General features: G+C 38.6%; 1 protein-coding gene across 1 annotated transcript in view; it reads left to right on the top strand.

Annotated features, from left to right (window-relative positions):
- The window catches only part of LRIT3 (leucine rich repeat, Ig-like and transmembrane domains 3), a 30,317-nt gene that overhangs the window by 2,639 nt on the left and 5,959 nt on the right, over nucleotides 1-21,719 (top strand). The window contains exon 2 of the mRNA XM_003269354.4: nucleotides 548-1,020. Coding sequence (XP_003269402.3) covers nucleotides 548-1,020 — 473 coding nt within the window. The remainder of the gene's footprint in view (nucleotides 1-547; nucleotides 1,021-21,719) is intronic.

Below are 21,719 nucleotides of genomic sequence, written 5' to 3' on the forward strand. Positions count from 1 at the left end.
ACACTTTTTTTTTCACCTAAATAAATTATTCTCTGAACAAGGATTGATTTATTATTTTAACAGGGGGTTCTTTTAAAATGGGCCATTTCCTAAAGAGGTGCACTTTAAGTTGGACAGAAGTGGTTTTGAAAGGTGGCTGTGAAACCCACTAGCTGGGTGACCTTGGGAAGTTACTGAATGTTGGTGGGCCTCAGTTACTTTCCATGTAAAACCGAGGTTGTTGACAGTAGCAGCAAATACCTACTGAGTACATATTTTGTTCCAGGAAGTTGTAGAGTTTTACATCCATTGTAATTAATCATCTATAACAGTGCCATATGGGAAAATGAGGTTGAGACACTGGTGAAGTGGTTTTCCATGGCCACAGAAGAACCTTAGACCTTGGTTAGATTTGAACCAAGGCCCTCCTTGGCCTCCCAAAGTGCTGCGATTACAGGCGTGAGCCAGTGCCCGGCTGAAAATTGATACATTTTTCAAATGAGAAGTATTTTTTTCAAATGGGTATTGGAAAGTGAGTTTCCTCACATTGCTCATGTTGTGACACTAGGTTGGTGCTATGTAATGACATGGATATGAACGAGCTGCCTACGAACCTCCCCGTGGACACTGTGAAGCTTCGCATAGAGAAGACTGTCATCCGCAGAATCTCCGCGGAGGCCTTCTATTACCTGGTGGAGCTCCAGTATCTCTGGGTGACTTACAATTCTGTGGCCAGCATTGACGTCAGCAGCTTTTACAACCTGAAGCAACTGCATGAGTTGCGCTTGGATGGGAATTCTCTGGCTGCTTTCCCTTGGGCATCTCTGCTGGACATGCCCCTTTTGAGGACCCTGGACTTGCACAATAACAAACTAACCAGTGTGCCAAATGAGGCGCTCAGGTATCTGAAGAACCTTGCCTACTTGGATTTATCAAGCAACAGACTCACCACATTGCCACCAGATTTCCTGGAGAGCTGGTCTCATTTAGTTACAACACCTTCTGGAGTCCTGGACCTTTCCCCAAGCAGGATTATTCTTGGTAAGCTCGCAAGCCTCTGGGCTTTTCATCTATAGATACTTTGCTATGCGTAGCTTTTGTTGTCCAGTCTTTTAAAATTTATTGGATTTGACTTTTTACTCTGTAATTGCACTTTTAGTGGAATAGTACCTTATTAGTTAACCTAGGTCAAGTTACCTCTTTCTCCTGTGTAAGGTATAAGGGCTGTGTGTGTGCACACATGTGTATACATACATGTGTGGAAAAGTGGAGGAGAACTTGCGTCATAAATGGAGAGAGGACCATTTCTCTTAAAGAGCCTCCAGCTGAGAGACAGAATCCACCAACCTGCATAGACTCTTGTGAGGACAGCATTGCTCCATACTCTGGTACAAAGTTCTGTTCAGTTTGCTTTTCAACTCTTCGTTAGGTTCTTCAGGAGCAGGAGACGGGCACTGGCATCTTTATGCGATAGCAGTGGCTTCATTAGTTAGGAAGAATAGCTTCTAAATTTCCTTAATCTAAAAAGAAATGGTGGAAACACCAGTTATTTTACTGGCCCCTAAAAGATCTCCTAACTGATTTGGTCTCTTAGTTTAGCTGTGACTAGTTTTGGAATTTTGAACTTGGTCTTGTTTAGGTTCTATGTGTATTTCTCTGGTTCTTTTTATTATTATTATTATACTTTATGTGCAGAACGTGTAGATTTGTTACATAGGTATAAACATGCCATGGTGGCTTGCTGCACCCATCAACTTGTCATTTACATTAGATATTTCTCCTAATGCTATCCCTCCCCTAGACCCCTACCCCACAACAGGCCCCGGTGTGTGATGTTCCCCTCCCTGTGTCCCTGTGTTCTCATTGTTCAACTCCCACTTATGAGTGAGAACATGCAGTGTTTGGTTTTCTGTTTCTGTGTTAGTTTGCTGAGAATGATGGTTTCCACTTTCGTCCATATCCCTGCAAAGGACATGAACTCATCCTTTTTTATGGCTGCATAGTATTCCATGGTGTATATGTGGCACATTTTCTTTATCCAGTCTATCACTGATGGGCATTTGGTTTGAAGTCTTTGCTATTGTGAATAGTGCTGCAATAAACATACGTGTGCATGTGTCTTTATACTAGAATGATTTATAATCCTTTGGGTATATACCCAGTAATGGGATTGCTGGGTCAAGTGGTATTTCTGGTTCTAGGTCCTTGAGGAATTGCCACACTGTCTTCCACAATGATTGAACTAATTTATACTCCTACCAACAGTGTAAAAGCGTTCCTATTTCTCCACATCCTCTCCAGCGTCTGTTGTTTCCTGACTTTTTAATGATCGCCATTCTAACTGGTGTGAGATGATAGCACATTGTGGTTTTGATTTGCATTTCTCTAATAACCAGTGATGATGAGCTTTTTTTTCATATGTTTGTTGGTTGCATAAATGTCTTCTTTTGAGAAGTGTCTGTTCATATCCTCTGCCCACTTTTTGATGGAGTTGTTTGTTTTTTTTTCTTGTAAATTTGTTTAAGTTCCTTGTAGATTCTGGATATTAGCCGTTTGTGAGATGGATAGATTGCAAACATTTTCTCCTGTTCTGTAGGTTGTCTGTTCATCACTTTGATGATAATTTCTTTTGCTGTGCAGAAGCTCTTTAATTAGATCCCATTTGTCAATTTTGGCTTTTGTTGCCATTGCTTTTTGGTGTTTTAGTCATGAAGTCTTTACCCATGCCTATGTCCTGAATGGTATGGTGTAGGTTTTCTTCTAGGTTTTTCATGATTTTAGGTCTTACATTTAAGTCTTTAATCCATCTTGAGTTAATTTTTGTATAAGGTGTAAGGAAAGGGTCCAGTTTCAGTTTTCTGCATATGGCTAGCCAATTTTCCCAACCCCATTTATTAAATAGAGAATCCTTTCCCCATTGCTTGTTTTTGTCAAAGATCAGATGGTTGTAAATGTGTGGTGTTATTTCTGAGACCTCTATTCTGTTCCATTGGTCTATATATCTGTTTTGGTACCAGTACTGTGCTGTTTTGGTTACTGTAGCCTTGTAGTATATTTTGAAGTCAGGTAGCATGATGCTTCCAGCTTTGATCTTTTTGCTTAGGACTGTCTTGGCTATATGGGCTCTTTTTTGGTCCCAAATGAAATTTAAAGTGGTGGTTTTTCCTAATTCTTTGAAGAAAGTCAATGGTAGCTTGATGGGAATAGCATTGAATCTATAAAATACTTTGGGCAGTATGGCCATTTTCACAATATTGATTCTTCCTATCCATGAGCATGGGATGTTTTTCCATTTGTTTGTATCTTCTTTTATTTCCTTGAGCAGTGGTTTGTAGTTTTCCTTGAAGAGATCCTTCACATCCCTTGTTAATTGTATGCCTAGGTATTTTATTCTCTTTTTACCAATTGCAAATGGGAATTCACTCATGATTTGGCTCTGTTTGTCTATTATTGGTGTATAGAAATGCTTGTGATTTTAGCACATTGATTTTGTATCCTGAGACTTTGCTGAAGTTGCTTTTCAGCTTTGGCTAAGACGATGGGGTTTTCTAAATATACAATCATGTCATCTGCAAACAGAGACCATTTGACTTCTTCTCCTCCTATTTGAATACCCTTTATTTCTTATGCCTGATTGCCCTGGCCAGAGCTTCCAATACTGTGTTGAATAGGAGTGGTGAGAGAGGGCATCCTTATCTTGTGCTGGTTTTCAGAGGGCTTCCAGCTTTTGCCCATTCAATATGATATTGGCTGTGGGTTTGTCGTAAATAGCGCTTATCATTTTGAGATACATTCCATCAATACCTAGTTTATTGAGAGTTTTTAGCATGAAAGGATGTTGAATTTTATCAAAGGCCTTTTCTGCAACTATTGAGATAATCATGTGGTTTTTGTCACTGGTTCTGTTTATGTGATGGATTACATTTATTGATTTGCATATGTTGAACCAGCATTGCATCCCAGGGATGAAGCTGACTTGATCGTGGTGGATAAGCTTTTTGATGTGCTGCTGGATTCAGTTTGCCAGTATTTTATTGAGGATTTTCATGTCAATGTTCATCAGGGATATTGGCCTGAAATTTCCTTTTTTTGTGGTGTCTCTGCCAGGTTTTGGTAGCAGGATGATGCTGGCCTCATAAAATGAGTTCCTCTTTTTCCTTTTTTCTTTGTACCTCTGGTACCTCTGGTAGAATTCAGCTGTGAATCCATCTGGTCCTGGGCTGTTTTTGGTTGGTAGGCTATTTAATTACTGCCTCAATTTCAGAACTTGTTATTTGTCTATTCAGGGATTCAACTTCTTCCTGGTTTAGTATTGGGAGGGTGTATGTGTCCAGGAATTTATCCATTTCTTCTAGATTTTCTAGTTTATTTGCATAGAGGTGTTTATAGTATTCTCTGATGGTAGTTTGTATTTCTTCGGGGTCAGTGGTTATATCCTTTTATCATTTTTTATTGAGTCTATTTGAGTCTTCTCTCTTTTCTTCTTTATTAGTCTTGCTAGCAGTCTATTTTGTTAATCTTAAAAAAAAAAAAAAACTCCTGGATTCACTGATTTTTTTGAAGGGTTTTTCATGTCTCTATCTCCTTCAGTTCTACCCTGATCTTGGTTATTTCTTGTCTTCTGCTAGCTTTTGAATTTGTTTGCTTTTGCTTCACTGGTTCTTTTAATTGTGATTTTATGGTGTCAATTTTAGATCTTTCTCACTTTCTCCTATGGGCATTTTGTGCTATAAATTTCCCTCTAAACGCTGCTTTAGCTGTGTCCCAGAGATTCTGGTACATTGTGTCTTTGTTCTCATTGGTTTCAAAGAACTTTTTTATTTCTGCCTTAATTTCGTTATTTACCCAGTGGTCATTCAGGAGCAGGTTGTTCAGTTTCCATGTAGTTGTGCAGTTTTGGGTGAGTTTTGTAAACCTTAGATCTTTTTTGTTTTTGAGACAGAGTCTCGCACTGTCACCTGGGCTGGAGTGTAATGGCACTATCTCGGCTCACTGCAACTTTCACCTCCCAGGTTCAAGCAGTTCTCCTGCCTCAGGCTCCCGAGTAGCTGGGATTACAGGTGCCCACCACCACACCTGGCACATTTTTTGTATTTTTAGTACAGATGGGGTTTCACTTTATTGGCCAGGCTGGTCTTGAACTCCTGATCTTGTGATCCTCCTGCCTCAGCCTCCCAAAGTGCTGGGATTACAGGTGTGACCCATCATGCCGGGCCAATCCTGAGTTCTAATTTGATTGCACTGTGGTCTGAGAGACCGTTTGTTATGATTTCCGTTCTTTTGCATTTGCTGAGGAGTGTTTTTACTTCCAATTATGTTGTCAATTTTAGAATAAGTGCGATGTGGTGCTGAGAAGGATGTGTATTCCGTTGATTTGGGGTGGAGAGTTCTGTAGATGTCTATTAGGTCTGCTTGGTTCAGAGCTGAGTTCAAGTCCTGAATATCCTTGTTAATTTTCTGTCTCCTTGATCTGTCTAATATTGACAGTGGGGTGTCAGTGGGGTGTTAGAGTCTCCCACTATTATTGTGTGGGAGTCTAAGTCTCTTTGTAGGTCTCTAAGAACTTGCTTTATGAATCTGGGTGCTCCTGTATTGGGTGTATATATATTTAGGATAGTTAGCTCTTGTTGCGTTGGTCCCTTTACCATTATGTAATGGGCTTCTTTGTCTCTTTTGATCTTTGTTGGTTTAAAGTCTGTTTTATCAGAGACTAGGATTGCAGCCCCTGGGTTTTTTTTTTTTTTTTTTTTTTTTTTTTTTTTTGTTTGCTTTCCATTTGCTTGATAAATATTCCTCCATCCCTTTATTTTTGAGCCTATGTGTGTCTTTGCACATGAGATGGGTATCCTCAATACAGCACACAAATAGGTCTTGATTCTTTATCCAGTTTGCCAGTCTGTGTCTTTTAATTGGGGCATTTAGCCCATTTACATTTAAGGTTAATATTGTTATGTGTGAATTTGATCCTATCATTATGATGCTAGCTGGTTATTTTGCCTGTGAGTTGATGCAGTTTCTTCATGGTGTTGATGATCTTTATAAATTGGTATGTTTTTGCAGTGGCTGGTACTGGATTTTCCTTTCCATATTTAGTGCTTCCTTCAGGAGCTCTTTTAGGGCAGGCCTGGTGGTGACAAAATCTCTCAGCATTTGCTTGTCTGTAAAGGATTTTATTTCTCCTTTGCTTATGAAACTTAGTTTGGCTGGATATGAAATTCTGGGTTCAAAATTCTTTTCTTTAAGAATGTTGAATATTGGCCCCCACTCTCTTCTGGCTTGTAGGGTTTCTGCAGAGAGATCTGCTGTTAGTCTGATGGGCTTCCCTTTGTGGGTAACCTGACCCTTCTCTCTGGCTGCCCTTAACATTTTTTCCTTCATTTCAACCTTGGTGAATCTGACGATTATGTTTCTTGGGGTTGCTCTTCTTGAGCAACAGGTGTTCTCTGTATTTCCTGAATTTGAATGTTGGTCTGTCTTGCTAGGTTGGGGATATTCTCCTGGATAATATCCTGCAGAGTGTTTTCCAACTAGGTTCCATTCTCCTCATCAATTTCAGGTACACCAATCAAATGTAGGTTTGGTCTTTTCACATAGTGCCATATTTCTTGAAGGCTTTGTTCATTCCTTTTCATTCTTTCTTCTCTAATCTTGTCTTCATGCTTTATTTCATTAAATTGATCTTCAATCTCTGATATCCTTTCTTCCACTTGATGGATTTGGCTATTGATACTTGTGTACGCTTCGCGAAGTTCTCGTGCTGTGTTTTTCAGCTCCGTCAAGCCATTTATATTCTTCTCTAAACTGATTATTCTAGTTAGCAATTCCTTTAACCTTTTTTCAAGATTCTTAGCTTCCTTGCATTGGGTTAGGACATGCTCCTTTAGCTCAGAGGAGTTTGTTATTACCCATCTTCTGAAGCCTACTTCTGTCAATTTGTCAAACTCATTTTCCATCCAGTTTTGTTCCCTTGCTGGTGAGGAGTTGTGATCCTTTGGAGGAGAAGATGCATTCTGGTTTTTGGAATTTTCAGCCTTTTTGTGCTGTTTTTTTCTCATCTTCATGGATTTATTGACTTTTGGTCTTTGATGCTGGTGACCTTTGAATGGGGTTTTTGTGTGAACATCCTTTTTGTTGTTGTTGATGCTATTCCTTTCTGTTTGTTAGTTTTCCTTCTAACAGTCGGGCTCCTCTGCTGCGGCTCTGCTGAAATTTGCTGGAGGTCCACTCTAGACCCTATTTGCCTGGGTATCACCAGCAGAGGCTGCAGAACAGCAAAGATTGCTGCCTGTTCCTTCCTCTGGAAGCTTCATCCCAGAGGGGCACCCACCAGATGCCAGCCAGAGCTCTCCTGTATGATTTGTCTGTTGACCCCTGCTGGGAGGTGTCTCCCAGTCAGGAGGCACGGGGGTCAGGGACCCACTTGAGAAGGCAGTCTATTCTTTAGCAGAGCTTGAGTGCTGTGCTGAGAGATCTGCTGCTCTCTTCAGAGCCGGCAGGCAGGAATGTTTAAGTCTGCTGAAGCTGAGCCCACAGCCGCCCCTTCCCCCAAGTGCTGTGTCCCAGGGAGATGGGAATTTTATGTATAAGCCCCTGACTGGGGCTGTTGCCTTTCTTTCAGAGATGTCCCACCCAGAGAGGAGGAATCTAGAGAGGCAGTCTGGCTCCAGTGGCTTTGCCCAGCTGCGGTGGGCTCCGCCCAGTTTGAACTTCCCGGTGGCTTTGTTTACACTGTGAGGAGAAAACCACCTACTCAAGCCTCTGTAATGGTGGATGCCTCTCTCCCCACCAAGCTCGAGCATTCCAGGTCGACTTCAGACTGCTGTGCTGGCAGCGAGAATTTCAAGCCAGTGGATCTTAGCTTGCTGGGCTCTGTGGGGGTGGGATCTGCTGAGCTAGAACACTTGGGTCCCTGGCTTCAGTCCCCTTTCCAGGGAAGTGAATAGTTCTGTCTCACTGGCATTCCAGGCGCCACTGGGGTATGAAAAAAAACTCCTGCAGCTAGCTCGGTGTCTGCCCAAACGGCCACCCAGTTTTGTGCTTGAAAGCTATGGCACAGGTGGTGTAGGCATTTGAGGGAATCTCCTGGTCTTTGGTTTGCAAAGACCATGGGAAAAGTGTAGTATCTGGGCTAGAGTGCTCCGTCCCTCATGGCACAATTCCTCATGGTTTCCCTTGGCTAGGGGAGGGAGTTCCCCAACCCCTCGCACTTCCTGGGTAAGGCAACACCCCACCCTGCTTTGGCTCACCTTCTGTGGGCTGCACCCACTGTCTAACCAGCCCCAATGAGATGAGCCAGGTACCTCAGTTGGAAATGCAGAAATCACCCGCCTTCTGTGTTGATCTCACTGGGAGCTGCAGACTGGAGCTGCTCCTATTTGGCCGTCTTGCCAGCCACCTTCTCTGCGGTTCTTAAAATGTAATCTCCTTCTACCGGTAAGTTCCTCTCTTCCTCTTCATACACACACACACACACACACACACACACGTGTGTGTGTGTATCTATCTATCTATCTATCTATCTATCTATCTATCTATCTATCTATCTAGCGAGAGAAAGAGAGAGCGAGTGAGTTTTGCATGGAGCTCTGTACATGGTGAATGCCTAGAACATGTGATTGCCTGATTGAAATTAGTGAACTGGACCCTTTTCAGGGGTATCTGTAGGCAGTGAAGCATTGTAGTCTTTTGTATGAGACACAAGCCTGAAGCTTTGGTCAATCAGTTTGATGTCTAAAATTTTGTTCCATTTTTCACCTAATAAGTCTGTGTTGTCCATTCCCAAGTTATTTTCATCATAGCTGCAGCAGAGGTTATATTTCTCAGGAAGGTGAAAAAACTTCTGGGCATTTGGCCAGTGAAATGACTTACAAGCCTTTTAGAGTGCAAGACAACATAGATGCTAACTTTGTGCCATGCATCCTTCCTGACCAGTATCACATGATCAAATATTTGCTGAAATAAAGCACAAGTAAAAGATATATTTGTAAAAAAGGAAGTGCTGTAACAGCACTCACATGGCTTTAGCATTGCTTTTGTTGAAATGTCAACGTATTTCGTGTTTATGAGACTAAAAATATGACTAATAAGAACCAAGTAGGAAGAGGAAAACTCATATAAGCTCTTCTTATATAGCCAGTTCATGTTTTTCCCAACTGTTCATCTAGTCCTTTAATCATTTTTTGTTAGACAATAAAAGTACTATTGTAGAATGGGTTAGAGAATAAAATCATATTAGTTTAACTTAACAGATTATTTGTGGAGTTCTTATTATATACACTGATAGGCACATGTAAACCTACACTGTGGTATTTATTTACTTTATTTTAGCCACCAATCTGAATCTTATGAGTAAGATTAATAGCTAGAAGATTTTATTTCCCTATCTATTTCTCTAAGTTTCCTGGCAAGTAATTCTTGGTTCTAATAGAATTACCCAATGGAATAATATAGTAGAAAATAAAATTCAATTACTAAATTGCAATTAACAACTTTTTAATGATCAGTTACTAACATTACTATGAAGAAGCAATTATTGAACATTCATATTTTTCCCTTGGGAGTTAAATCTGGATGGGAATTTAGGGATCAAAGGGAAAGGGTTATGAAACTTTACTGTCCATGGGAAGTTACCCAAATAATTTTAACTGCATTTTAGGGCCCAGATTTTTTAAAAGCAGTAACTTGAAAATACTTTTGTATAACATTAAATTTTAATACAAGGCTATGTAACTGTATAAAAAGCATTACCATAACTATTTAAAAATGTGCAAAGACAAAGACTGAAAAAAATTCACTAGCTGTTTAGCTATTTTCTTTGGGTAGTGGGACATGTTTTCATTTTTCTATATATCCAAAATGTTCTGCAATGATCATGCATTACTTTTATAAAGATAAAAACAGCCATGATAATAAATAACAGAGGATAGTTTGAAGCATGTTGAGTGGCAGCTGACCTTAGCAAAGCCATGTTTGATATGTTCCCAAAAGGAGAAGAAGAGAGGACTTATTGATGTGGATAAATCATGCACAGAAAACTCAGTTTTTTCATTTGGAAAATGGTGATGGCAGGGTTTGCTCCATTTTGTTCACAGGACTGTAATGAGAAGAAATGAAATATTTCATGTAGCAGTCCTTTAGAATACGAAGTCTACAGTCTCTGAGATTATGCTTTTAGATCAACAATTAACTATAGAAACTGTGACTGGGATGGGAGTGTCCTATAAAGACTTCTTTGTTTGGCCTTTTTGTTATTCCAACAATATTTGAGCCTTTTAGTTGCATCACTGAATATAGTGATAAGAACCAGTCCTAGATTTTCTAGAACTTAGTGTTTAAGTATAGCATTTGTATCTTTCCAGGTGTCCTGTAGAATTTGCTTCTGTGCTGTTATAGTGGGATACAGTCTGCTTTTATTTAATTTTTATTACTCTGTGTTGATTATTGTTAGCAGATGGAGGTTCTATTTTTAATAATAATACTAATAGTTAATTTTGGTGGAGTTACTCAATGCCAGGCCGGGTTCTTATCCTTGACCTATATAACTTCTAGTCTCACATCAACCCTGTAGTAAATACCACTTCATCCCCATTTTATAGATGAAAAAAAGAGATACAAGTTACGACACTTGCCCAAATTCACTCACCACATGGTGGTGGAGCTGGGCTTTGAGGACAGGCCATCCAGCTCCAGAACCCAGGCCCTTCTCCCCTTCTTTGTAATGGGAAGTATATAATAACAGAGTTCCTTTCTTCATATATGCATTACTTTATTGATCACTTTACATCCATATGTTTATGTAATAAAAAAATTAAGATTATTGCAGGATCTGGCCAGCAGCCCGCAATGCAATGGGGCTCTTTCTTTGTTCCCAGGCAGATCGGCAGGTCAAAAAATAATAGACACACACAAGATAGTGAAAGCTGGGTCCAGGGGCATCACCGCCTTCTGGTCCCATGGTGCCACCAATGCACTGGATATACCAGCATTTATTATTAAGTTTAGTGAGGGCGGGGGTAGGTTAGTGAGGGATTTAGGGTCATTTGATTATGAGATGAGATGGTCACATGGGGATGAAGTAATTCTTTAACATAACATCTGTATGCAGAAATACAGTATACAGAGATAAGAATTTACAATATAGTGTGTGCATCAGTAATTTCTAACAGAGCCTTAAAATAGAAACACAGTCTTTCCATAACCTATAATTAGCAAGATATTAATCAGCAGTAACAGTTGCAGCAAAAGCTGGTTACAAACAATCCATAGAAACAGGATGTGAAGGTAGACAACTGGTTAGACCAGAAATTCTCAGAAGGGAGTATGCCTTCACCCTAAAGAGGCCTAGAAGAGCTGTGGCAAGATGAGGGTGTTTATAGCCCTATCTTATCCATATGGACAGGCGCCCCTCATGCATCCGTTTGTAGGCTCTCCACCAGGGTCACATTCCATTCCCAGAGCTATGAACATTTGCTTTTCTGAGATAGGAATCTTGGTGATGTGAAACCTCCCTGACTGCCATCCATTCATAGGCTCTCTGTAGGGGGAAGCACATCACACACTGTTGGCTCATTCTGGCAGTCCAACCTGGCATTGTCTTTACACAATCCTGCATGCAATTTTGTATTTACAATAATCAGGAGCATTTCATCTTTTATTCCATAGCAATAGTTTCAGGTGCTCTCCCTACATCTCCCCATTTTCTCTGATTTAAATGAACCATAGCAATCATAGCTTGGCGCTGATCATGATTGGATTGAAGAATATTTTTTCCAATTTTACACATGAACAATAAACCAATAGCACAAATTATACACAGAACAAAATTAACGATAGTGGATCCTCCCAAAGATGTTACCCATTGAATGGGATTGAGATTAGATAACCCCTCAGAGATACTGTCTAAAACTTCAGCACTGGGTAAAGAAGTTAAGTGTGCTTGAGAGGCCTCAAAAATCTGTTCTTTTAGCTTGCTTATGTCTAAACTTAAATTATCTTCACTTCCTTGTAAATGGCGTTTTACTGATTCCCAACTGTGAACAGATTCATTATATTGTAACAGAGTTATAAAAAAATCAGAAATATTCCAATCACCTTGCATTTGTAATCTATGTTCTAAATTTATAATTCTATCTCCCATGCACATAATAGTTTGTCTTAGATCATTAATTTGATTGGCCAATTTTTGATCAATACCTGACTGAGAATTCCACATTCGAGTGGAGTTTTTTTGCCATTTATCCACAAAATGAGCAGTTTAAATAGATTTATGTAATGCAACTCCAGCAGTAGCAGCAGTTGCCGTAACAGCAATCAAGCCCATTATTACTGCAATTAATGTAAAAATAAATCGTTTACTCCTTTTAAGAATTTTCTGTAGAATATTATTAATAACATGGATAGAAGGGGAAGATTCCCAAGGCCTATATAAGGCTACAGGGAGCCAAATACCTTCTCTGGCTCTGACTATTAAAATACTATGATATTGATTAAAGGATGAGTCAATACAAGTATACAAGTAACAATTAACACAGATAATTATGTTGGTTTTTGAACTAATATGCATCTTTCCTACTAATAACATATATGGTGGTTTAACACAACTTTTAAGTAGTATAGTTTTGTTGGACTCCATATAGATAGTGTATATATTTTGGGATGGTACTCTTTTTTGTGAATGTGGGGTGGGGAGAATAGGTTGTATGAGAGGGGGACATTAGCAACGGCGGGGGGGTATAAGTCCTCATAATCTTTACTGTACCATCTTTGAATTGACCTTTTGACGATTGCCATAGTGATATTTTTGGCTGTGTGGAAATAGTAGTGTACATCAATCCACTGTCTTAGTTTTCAGGGTGACAAGGTGGATTTACTTATAACACTTTCTCCAGCCCAAACTCTTCATACCAGTCATAGCTATGGTTAATCTCCATGATTCTGAATGTTCAGGTCCTAAGTGGGGAGCAATGAGCCTTGGCTTTGGAAGGGCAATCCCTGCCCCTTTCCACTTAAAAGGAAAAAAGGAGTTAAATCTATGATATAATAGGGGAGGGTTGTCACTACTTTTTTGATAAGTAATATCATAGAGAAAATGTTGACAATCTCTGTGACCCTGAGAGCAATCATTAGTAATGTGACCTTTGGGAGCCCAATCAACAATGGTGTAGTGAGAAGAATTAAATAACACAGTTCCTTCTGAACTAACACAATCCTTCCATATTAATTTGTCAGCATTTGAAGACAAGTTGAGAGGACACGCAGGTCCTAAAGGCTTATATTGGGATGTGTGAATATAATCAACGATTCCTATTTTGATCTTAGAGGTTTTAATGAGAGCCCTGATACCAAGTGTCCTAAAGGAGGGACAGAGTAACCAGATGGTAATGTGACCTCCTAAGTTTGAATATCTAATGAGAAACATCCATTAGTGGGTCCCAGGCACAAAGGTGGATACCTAAAACCTAAAGTGATATTGAAAGGGGTACCTTCTTCTGAAGGTTGGGCAGGACAACAATCATCTACAGAACCAGGCATCCAAATACTATCATTAACATAGACCTCGATGGGAGTGTCCATCCACGTCATGGCTCGAATAAGAGGAGGAAAAGGAATATAGGCCCAATATGTATAGTTTTTAACAGTCTGTGGAGTGACAGAGGGTAGAAGGAGCAGTGTCATCAGGAGGAGGCAGAGGTTGAGCCGGACCTGGATTGCTGTAGACAAGTTGTTCAGGACGGCTGACTGGATTGTCTGTTGTAAAGGAGTTAGCGTGGTCATTTTCTTCTTTTTGACAATTGGATTGTGTTAGTTGTTTCGTGCTGTGGCGTTTTTTCAGCAAATTTCTCTGTCTCGTTGTTGCATGCATCTTCAGGACACAATTTCAGGTGTCTAGCAGTAATCTAAACAGGAGAATGTTGCTCACCTGGGGAAACACAAGCGTAGCCTCTTCCCCACATTAAAATAGACACTTTCGACCATATATTAGATTGAACATCTTTCCACCATACTTCCCTTCCTTGGTTTACCATGGGATGGTTACCAGAGAAATGTTTTTTGGCAGCAGTAACAGAACTAGATTTAGGAATATTAAGAACATTTAACGTGAGCAATGCCAAGTTTAGTTGTATGTGAGGGGTAGACAACTCCTTATCCCCTTCTTTTTGTTTAAGTAATTGTAATTTTAAAGTTCTGTTACTTCTTTCTACAATAGCTTGGCCTTGTGGGTTATAAGGAATACCAGTAATATGTTTAATATGCCACTGATCAAGAAAATTTTTAAAAGCTTTACTGCAATAGGCTGGGCCATTGTGTGTTTTGAGCTCACTAGGAATTCCCATAACCACAAAACATGAAAACATATGTTTTTTAACATGAGAAGTGGCTTCTCCAGTTTGACAGGTAGCCCAGATGAAATTGGAAAAGGTGTCAACTGTGACATGCACATAAGCTAATTTTCCAAAAGATGGGCGCCAGATATTGCAGGATCTGGCCAGCAGCCCACAATGCAATGGGGCTCTTTCTTTGTTCCCAGGTGGATCGGCAGGTCAAAAAACAATAGACACACACAAGATAGTGAAAGCTGGGTCCAGGGGGGTCACCACCTTCTGGTCCTGCAGTGCCACCAATGCACTGGATATACCAGCATTTATTATTAAGTTTAGTGACGGTGGGGTTATTTAGTGAGGGATTTAGGGTCATTTGATTATGAGGTGAGATGGTCACATGGGGATGAAGTAATTCTTTAACATAACATCTGTATGCAGAAATACAGTATACAGAGGTAAGAATTTACAATATAGTGTGTGCATCAGTAATTTCTAACAGAGCCTTAAAACAGAAACACAGTCTTTCCATAACCTATGATTAGCAAGATATTAATCAGCAGTAACAGTTGCAGCAAAAGCTGGTAACAAACAATCCATAGAAACAGGACGTGAAGGTAGACAACCGGTTAAACCAGAAATTCTCAGAAGGGAGTATGCCTTCACCCTAAAGAGGCCTAGAAGAGCTGTGGCAAGATGAGGGTGTTTATAGCCCTATCTTATCCATATGGACAGGCGCCCCTCATGCATCCATTTATAGGCTCTCCACCAGGGTCACATTCCATTCCCAGAGCTATGAACATCTGCTTTTCTGAGATAGGAATCTTGGTGATGTGAAACCTCCCTGACTGCCATCCATTCATAGGCTCTCTGCAGGGGGAAGCACATCACACGCTGTTGGCTCATTCTGGCAGTCCAACCTGGCATTGTCTTTACACAATCCTGCATGCAATTTTGTATTTATAATAATCAGGAGCATTTCATCTTTTATTCTGTAGCAATAGTTTCAGGGGGTCTCCCTACGTAAGGTGAGGCTTTTCAATTACTCTTTCTCTTCTACAGGAGTAAAAACATCAACTTAGTAAAATTGTCCTTTATTGTATCCATGAAAACTTAAACTTTTGCCTTGCAAATAAACATTGGAATTAACTATAAAACCAGGTTTTGTTTTGCAATGCAGGTAAATTTCCATGGCCTCTTTCTCAAGATTAAGTAAATATTTATACAGGCATATTCTGTAAGTCCTGACACTGTTTGTCTTGGAGAAAAAGGCCTGTGGTAGGATAAAGCATAAAATGCTTTTTTTTGGGGGGTGTTGTTTAACTTGTACCCAAATTTGCTGAATTGCAAACATGGGCTCTTTTCCTATTTGAAATGGAGTTTGCCTGAAGGACAGTGGCAGCCCTAGTATTTCCAGACTTTTCTAAAATGGTGTTAATTTAGTTCAAAAAACACTTATCAATCTCTGTAGATGTGCCCCACCCTTTTTTTGGTTTCAGGAAACAAATCCGCATAGGTAAGGTTTATGCCTTGCTGGGCGCTCTAATCCTCACCCTCTTTCTATAGCTGGCAGAGTCAAGTTTCAAATTTACAGTTAATCTCCAAAGACATCACTCTTTACTTTTTAAAACCTTGTTTTTAATGGAAATATTAAGGTATACTTTGTATAGGTGAAATGCAGGATTGTAAGTCTACAGTTTGTTTAATTCTGATAAATATATACCCTTACATAACTTACACCATCATCAAGATACAGAGTATTTCCATTACCCCAGAAAGTTCTGTGTTTCTTTCCAATCTTGCCTCACTTATTTGAATTTTCATCACTATAGGTTAATTGTGCCTGCTCTAGAATGTTATGTAAGTGGAATCATATAAGATGCACCTTTGTGCCAGGCTTCTTTCACTCAGCATCATGTTTTTGAAAATCATCCATGCTGTCGCATGTATTGGTAGTTCATTATTGCAAAATTGTATTCAATTGTATGAATGAAGCAATTGTTCATCCTTTCTCCTGATGTTGGACACATGGGCTGTTTTGAGTTTGGGGCCATAATAAATTAAGCTGCAATTAACATTCTTGTACAAAGCTTTTTGTGGCACATGTTTTCATTTCTCTTGGATAAATTCCTAGGATTAAAATTGCTGGATTATAGAATGGCTCTATGGCTGGGTGCCATGGCTCACACCTGTAATCCCAACACTTTGGGAGGCCAAGGCAGGCAGATCACTTGAAGTCAGGAGTTTGAGACCAGCCTGGTCAATGTGGCAAAACCCCACCTCTACTAAAAAATACAAAAATTAGCCAGTTGTGGTGGTGCGTGCCTATAGTCCCAGCTACTCAGGTGAGGTAGGAGAAACCTGGGAGGCGGATGTTGCAGTGAATTGAGATCACATCACTGCAGTCCATCCTGGGTGGAAAAAAAAAAGGAAAAAAAGAATGGCTATATGTATAACTTTTAAGGAAACTGCCTGTTTTCCAAAGAGGCTGTGTAACATTATACATTCCCACTAGCACTGCATGACAGTCTGGTTGCTCCATATCCTCACCAACACTTAATGTTGTTGGTCTTTTCCATTTCAGCTATTCTGGGGAGTGGGTAGGTCAGGAAGTAGTATCACAATGTGTTTTTAATTTCCATTTCCCTGATTATTAATGGTGTTGGCCAGATTTTCATTTGCTTATGGGTCACTGTATATCTTCCTTTATGAACTATCTTTTGCTTAATTTTTAAGGTCTATTTGTCTTTTCTTTATTGAATATAAGTCTTTTGTCTGTTATATGCATTGTGAATGTTTTCTCCAAGGCTGACTTGCCTATTCATTTTTTCCTGGTGTCTTTGGTAAAAAAAGGTTTACATTTTGATGACATTTGATTCATTAGTTTTTTTCTTTTACAGTTAGTGCTTTCTGTGTATCATCTAAAACATATTTGCCTACCTCAAAATCACAGATATGATATTTTCTTATAGTTTTAGCCTTTATACTCAATTTTTAGCTGTGTACTCTTAGCTCTTAGGCTTATAGCTATTATCCATCTCAAAATAGTTTTGGAGTATTGTGTAAAGTAGGGGTTGAGGTTTATATGCTTGCAAACACATGTCCCCTTGTTCCAGCACCATTCATTAAAAAGACGTTCCTTTCCCTACTGAATTGTTAAACACAGTTGTCTCCACAAAGCTGAGTAGGCATAGTCTTTGCCTTCAAGGGCTTATAGTCCTCAGAATAACTTTTGTACGAAAATTTATTGCTTACTTTTCACACAAAAATAGTACATTTAGTCCAACTATTCTGATGCATATAAATACTATTCTTTTAGAAAGGATAAAGTTCACTTGTCCCATCCAAGAATAGTTATATAAAGTAAACTAATTAATGCAAATTAGTGTAATTGTAGTTGATGTGTTGCCTTGAAGGAATGCAGTGCAAGTAACAGTTTAACTTGAGAGAGTTCTCTTACCTTTGTCCTCAGAAGAAAAAAACACTTAAATATATTCAGTTCTTGGATCACTATTTTTATTCACGTTTTAAAAATTGTACCTTTGACCTTAGATGTTTCAAGCTTGAGTAAATAGACATTTTATTTTTGAAGGATTTAAAAATATTTACATAACTTTTATATATAACCAGTTAAATTAATTTTTTAAAGAATTTTCTTTCACCATTAATACATTTTTTAATAATTTCAAAGCATGAAATAAATTGTTAACATTGTATAGCTCTTAAATCTTTCCCTATGTCAACATTTATACTCCAGATATTGCTTCTTTAACATTTTTAAATTTTATTTTATTTTGAAAGAGTATCTTACTTTGTCACCCAGGCTGCAGTGCAGTGGCGCAAACCATGACTCCTGGGCTCAGTTGATCCCCCCAACTCAGCCTCCTGGGTAGCTGGGACAACAGGCAAGTGTCGCCACCATACCCAGCTAATTTTTGTATTTTTTGTAGAGACAGGATCTCGCCATGTTGCACAGGCTGGCCTTGAACTCCTGACCTCAAGCAATCTTCCCACCTCAGCCTCACAAATTGTTGGGATTACAGGTGTGAGCCATTGTGCCTGAACATTTTTTTATTTGTAGATAATAGCACTTATGACTGTCACTATGACTCTAAATGTTTTTAGATGGCAAAGAGATGAGTTATGATAGAAAGGGTATTAGATTAGGATGCTAAAAAAATCTGGGATATAGGATTCTAAGCCATTTACAAAGTCAAGATAGTAATATCTTTGTGTTTTGGCTTCCTTTGGTGTAAAACTGGAAGAATAATACCAGATTCCAGAGGTGGTATAAAGCATAACATGGCGGTTAAGAGCTTTAACCACCGTGGTGGGTGGTTAAAATCTTTAACCAGCATGGTGGTTTAAGATCAGGATACTGAAGTTCAAATCCTGGCTGTCCAATTGTGTGACCCTGGGCAGATTCCTTAAGCTTCCTGAACCTTGGTTTTCTCATCTTTAAAATGGGGATGATAATAGTACTACCTATCCCATGCTTTTGTGAGGATTGAGTCAGTCCATCCTTCAGACGCTTAGTGCTGTTGTTCTTTGATCTCCTGAATCTCTGCATGTCTTGTGAGCAGAGGCAGACATTGATTACCTTTTATTCTGCACTATCTTTTCAAGGATTACCTTTTATTCTGCACTATCTTTTCAAGAGAACAGCTTTGGAAGTAGAAATATATCTGCTTCCAGAGCAAAGGGTAAGCATGCTTACTACCCAGTATAATAAAGATGTCTCCCTTCAGTGCTGTGAGCAATGAACTCCTTCAACCCTGAGCAGGAGTCTTGTGTCTTCTACCAACATCCATAAAACGATGGCAGGCAAACTTGCCCGTATCTGAGAAGTTTCCCAGAATGTGGACCTCTCAGTGCTAAAAGCAAGAAAGTCCTGGGCAAACTGAAATGAGTTGCTGTCAAACTGAAATAGGTTGGTCACCCTAAAGTAGGGTCAAATCTCAGAGCCTCTGCAGTTTTGGACGAGCACGGTCTTTGCCACATAGGAAGCAAACAGCAATTTGTAACTTGCATTGGTAGTATTACATAAAGAAAAAAATCTGGCATAAGTGTTTTCAAAGTATGAAATAGTCTATACATATTATATAACTGAATAAATTTGATGTGCTGGCAGATTTAGAAATTAATCTTAAAATTAAATAATAAGATAGCTATGATGAGCATAGTTTTTATATATAGAATATTGACACAAATTCATAGATATAAAATATAAGTAACCTTTTATTTCAATATAAATGTTTTAGTATCATTCTATTTATGAATTCTTACTGTATTAAGGTGAGTGTTTACATGTTCCTTTCTAAATCTTTTGACTGTTTTTATCTAACTTAAAATATTCCCTGTCCTCCTCTTAGGCACTACGATAACATCCCTTTGCCCTAGAGGACACTTGCCAGTTTGCGTCCTGTGCTTTTCTCTTTGCTGGTTTTCTCTCTCGGTCAGGGAGCAGACATGCGATTGGATCCTCACTTTGATATTTAATTATTTGTGAGAGGCAAGTCATATATTTATTCATCGATTTCTTGCAAATTACAGCTCACAATGCTGACAACACCAACTGATAGCAACATTTTTAATCTTTTGTAACTTTTTGTAGAGGTTATTGGCACGTTATACACAAACTGACCTGATTAATTTGTTAAACTGTGTGGGTCACAGTCTAACAATCTAATTCCAAATTTAGTTCTTTATAATAACATTTACATGTATATAAGGCAAAACTGGTTAATGTAAAAAATACATGTACAAAGTAAAATAAACTACTGAAGGGATTTCAGCCTTTGGAAGAGGTTCATGATTCCCCCTCCCCTCCGTTTTAATAAGTAAAATCAGTTACACTGTTTGTAAAAGGAGAATTGACTACTTTTAGTCTGTATTGTAGTCAAAATTGATAAACCGGCTTCACTTTGTATGATATTCACATTTGAACTGTGTATCAGTGTAGACATAGAAAAGTCACAAACTTGAAAGATTTAACATTTAAAAATAAGCACTATTAGGAGAGTCTAGATCCACAGATTATCTTTAGCACCTCAATCAATAGAGATAAAAATGTTACAAATTAGGCATTCTATCATATTCTTCTGCTTTTTACTGAGTGATGATGGATTTTAGTGTTAGTTTGTTGTTCCATCTTTGGTTTCTTTTAGTCTATTATCATTATTTTTATTTTATAGGCTGATAGAACGTTATGGCTGTAAAAAGCTCTAGCATTTATCTAGTCAACTCTCCCATTTTGCCAATGAGAAAACTGAGGCTCAGCAAGGTTGCATCACCCAGGTCACAGAATTAATTAATGGTTGAGCCTCATCAGGAACCCAGGCACAGTAAAGTTGGTGAGAATGTCATTTCCTATTACTTTTAAAATTTCTCTTTCGTATATGTAAATCTGGCCTTCACGTATCAGGTCAACTAATACATACAATAATGACTGAATATCTAGTATGGTATCTGGTGGTGAAATGGGTTTTTGAATGTCTATGAACTGACTGCATTATTATAGGTGTTTCGGTATCTATCAGATCATATCTCCACCATTACTTATGTACTTGTTTTGAATTCTTTCTTAGTAGACATACAGATTGTATTACATTTGGTTTCTTTTGTTAAGATCAAGAAAATATGGACCCTAGTATAGGGAATATGTTTTATGTGAATGAAATTTGTTATTTCTTCAGAGATTGAAATGACTATATTTTACAAGACTTTAAGTACTATGTTTAGCAAGAAAGGTTAAAGATCACTATGAATAAACCATTGTTCCAAGTAATTTCCATGAATTATGTAATTAAAAATTCATGCAACTCTGTGAAAGAACTACTGCATTCTATAGATGAGGCTGAGAGAGGTTGTTATTATAGATATCTCATGGGGGCGAAGCTTGACAGAACCGAGATTTCAGCCCAGACATTAGGTTCCAGAGCCACACTTAGTCATAGCAACATAAAATAAACTAGAAAGTCTGCTTACCACATAAAATTGGATGAAAGAGCCAACAGTTAAGAGAATAGAATTCAAATTAATATTGATTCGATAACTAGGTATAGATTAACAAGATTCAATATAAGAGGAAAAGTTTAAAGTTATTCACCCATGGAAGAAAAGCATACTTCTAAAACAGGAGATGAGAAAGTAAAGTTTTACCAATCCTGGCAGAAAAATATGAGCCAGTCATGACTTGCTATTATAATTTTTAAAAAATATAATAAAAATATAGAATTTATGAACTAACAGTTACATTTCCACCATGGTTAGAATTTGTGAAATTGCAGTTCTGTCTTTTCTTCTCAATTTATAATGCACTCCATTAGTAAAAAGCTATAACCACAAATCTCTGTGATAAATTTTTTTCTATCTTGGGCTTTATATGAGGCTGTTACGGAACATCACTCCTAAGATCCTAGA

This window comes from Nomascus leucogenys, chromosome 18, assembly GCF_006542625.1.
Source record: "Nomascus leucogenys isolate Asia chromosome 18, Asia_NLE_v1, whole genome shotgun sequence".
Taxonomy (NCBI): Eukaryota; Metazoa; Chordata; class Mammalia; order Primates; family Hylobatidae; genus Nomascus; species Nomascus leucogenys.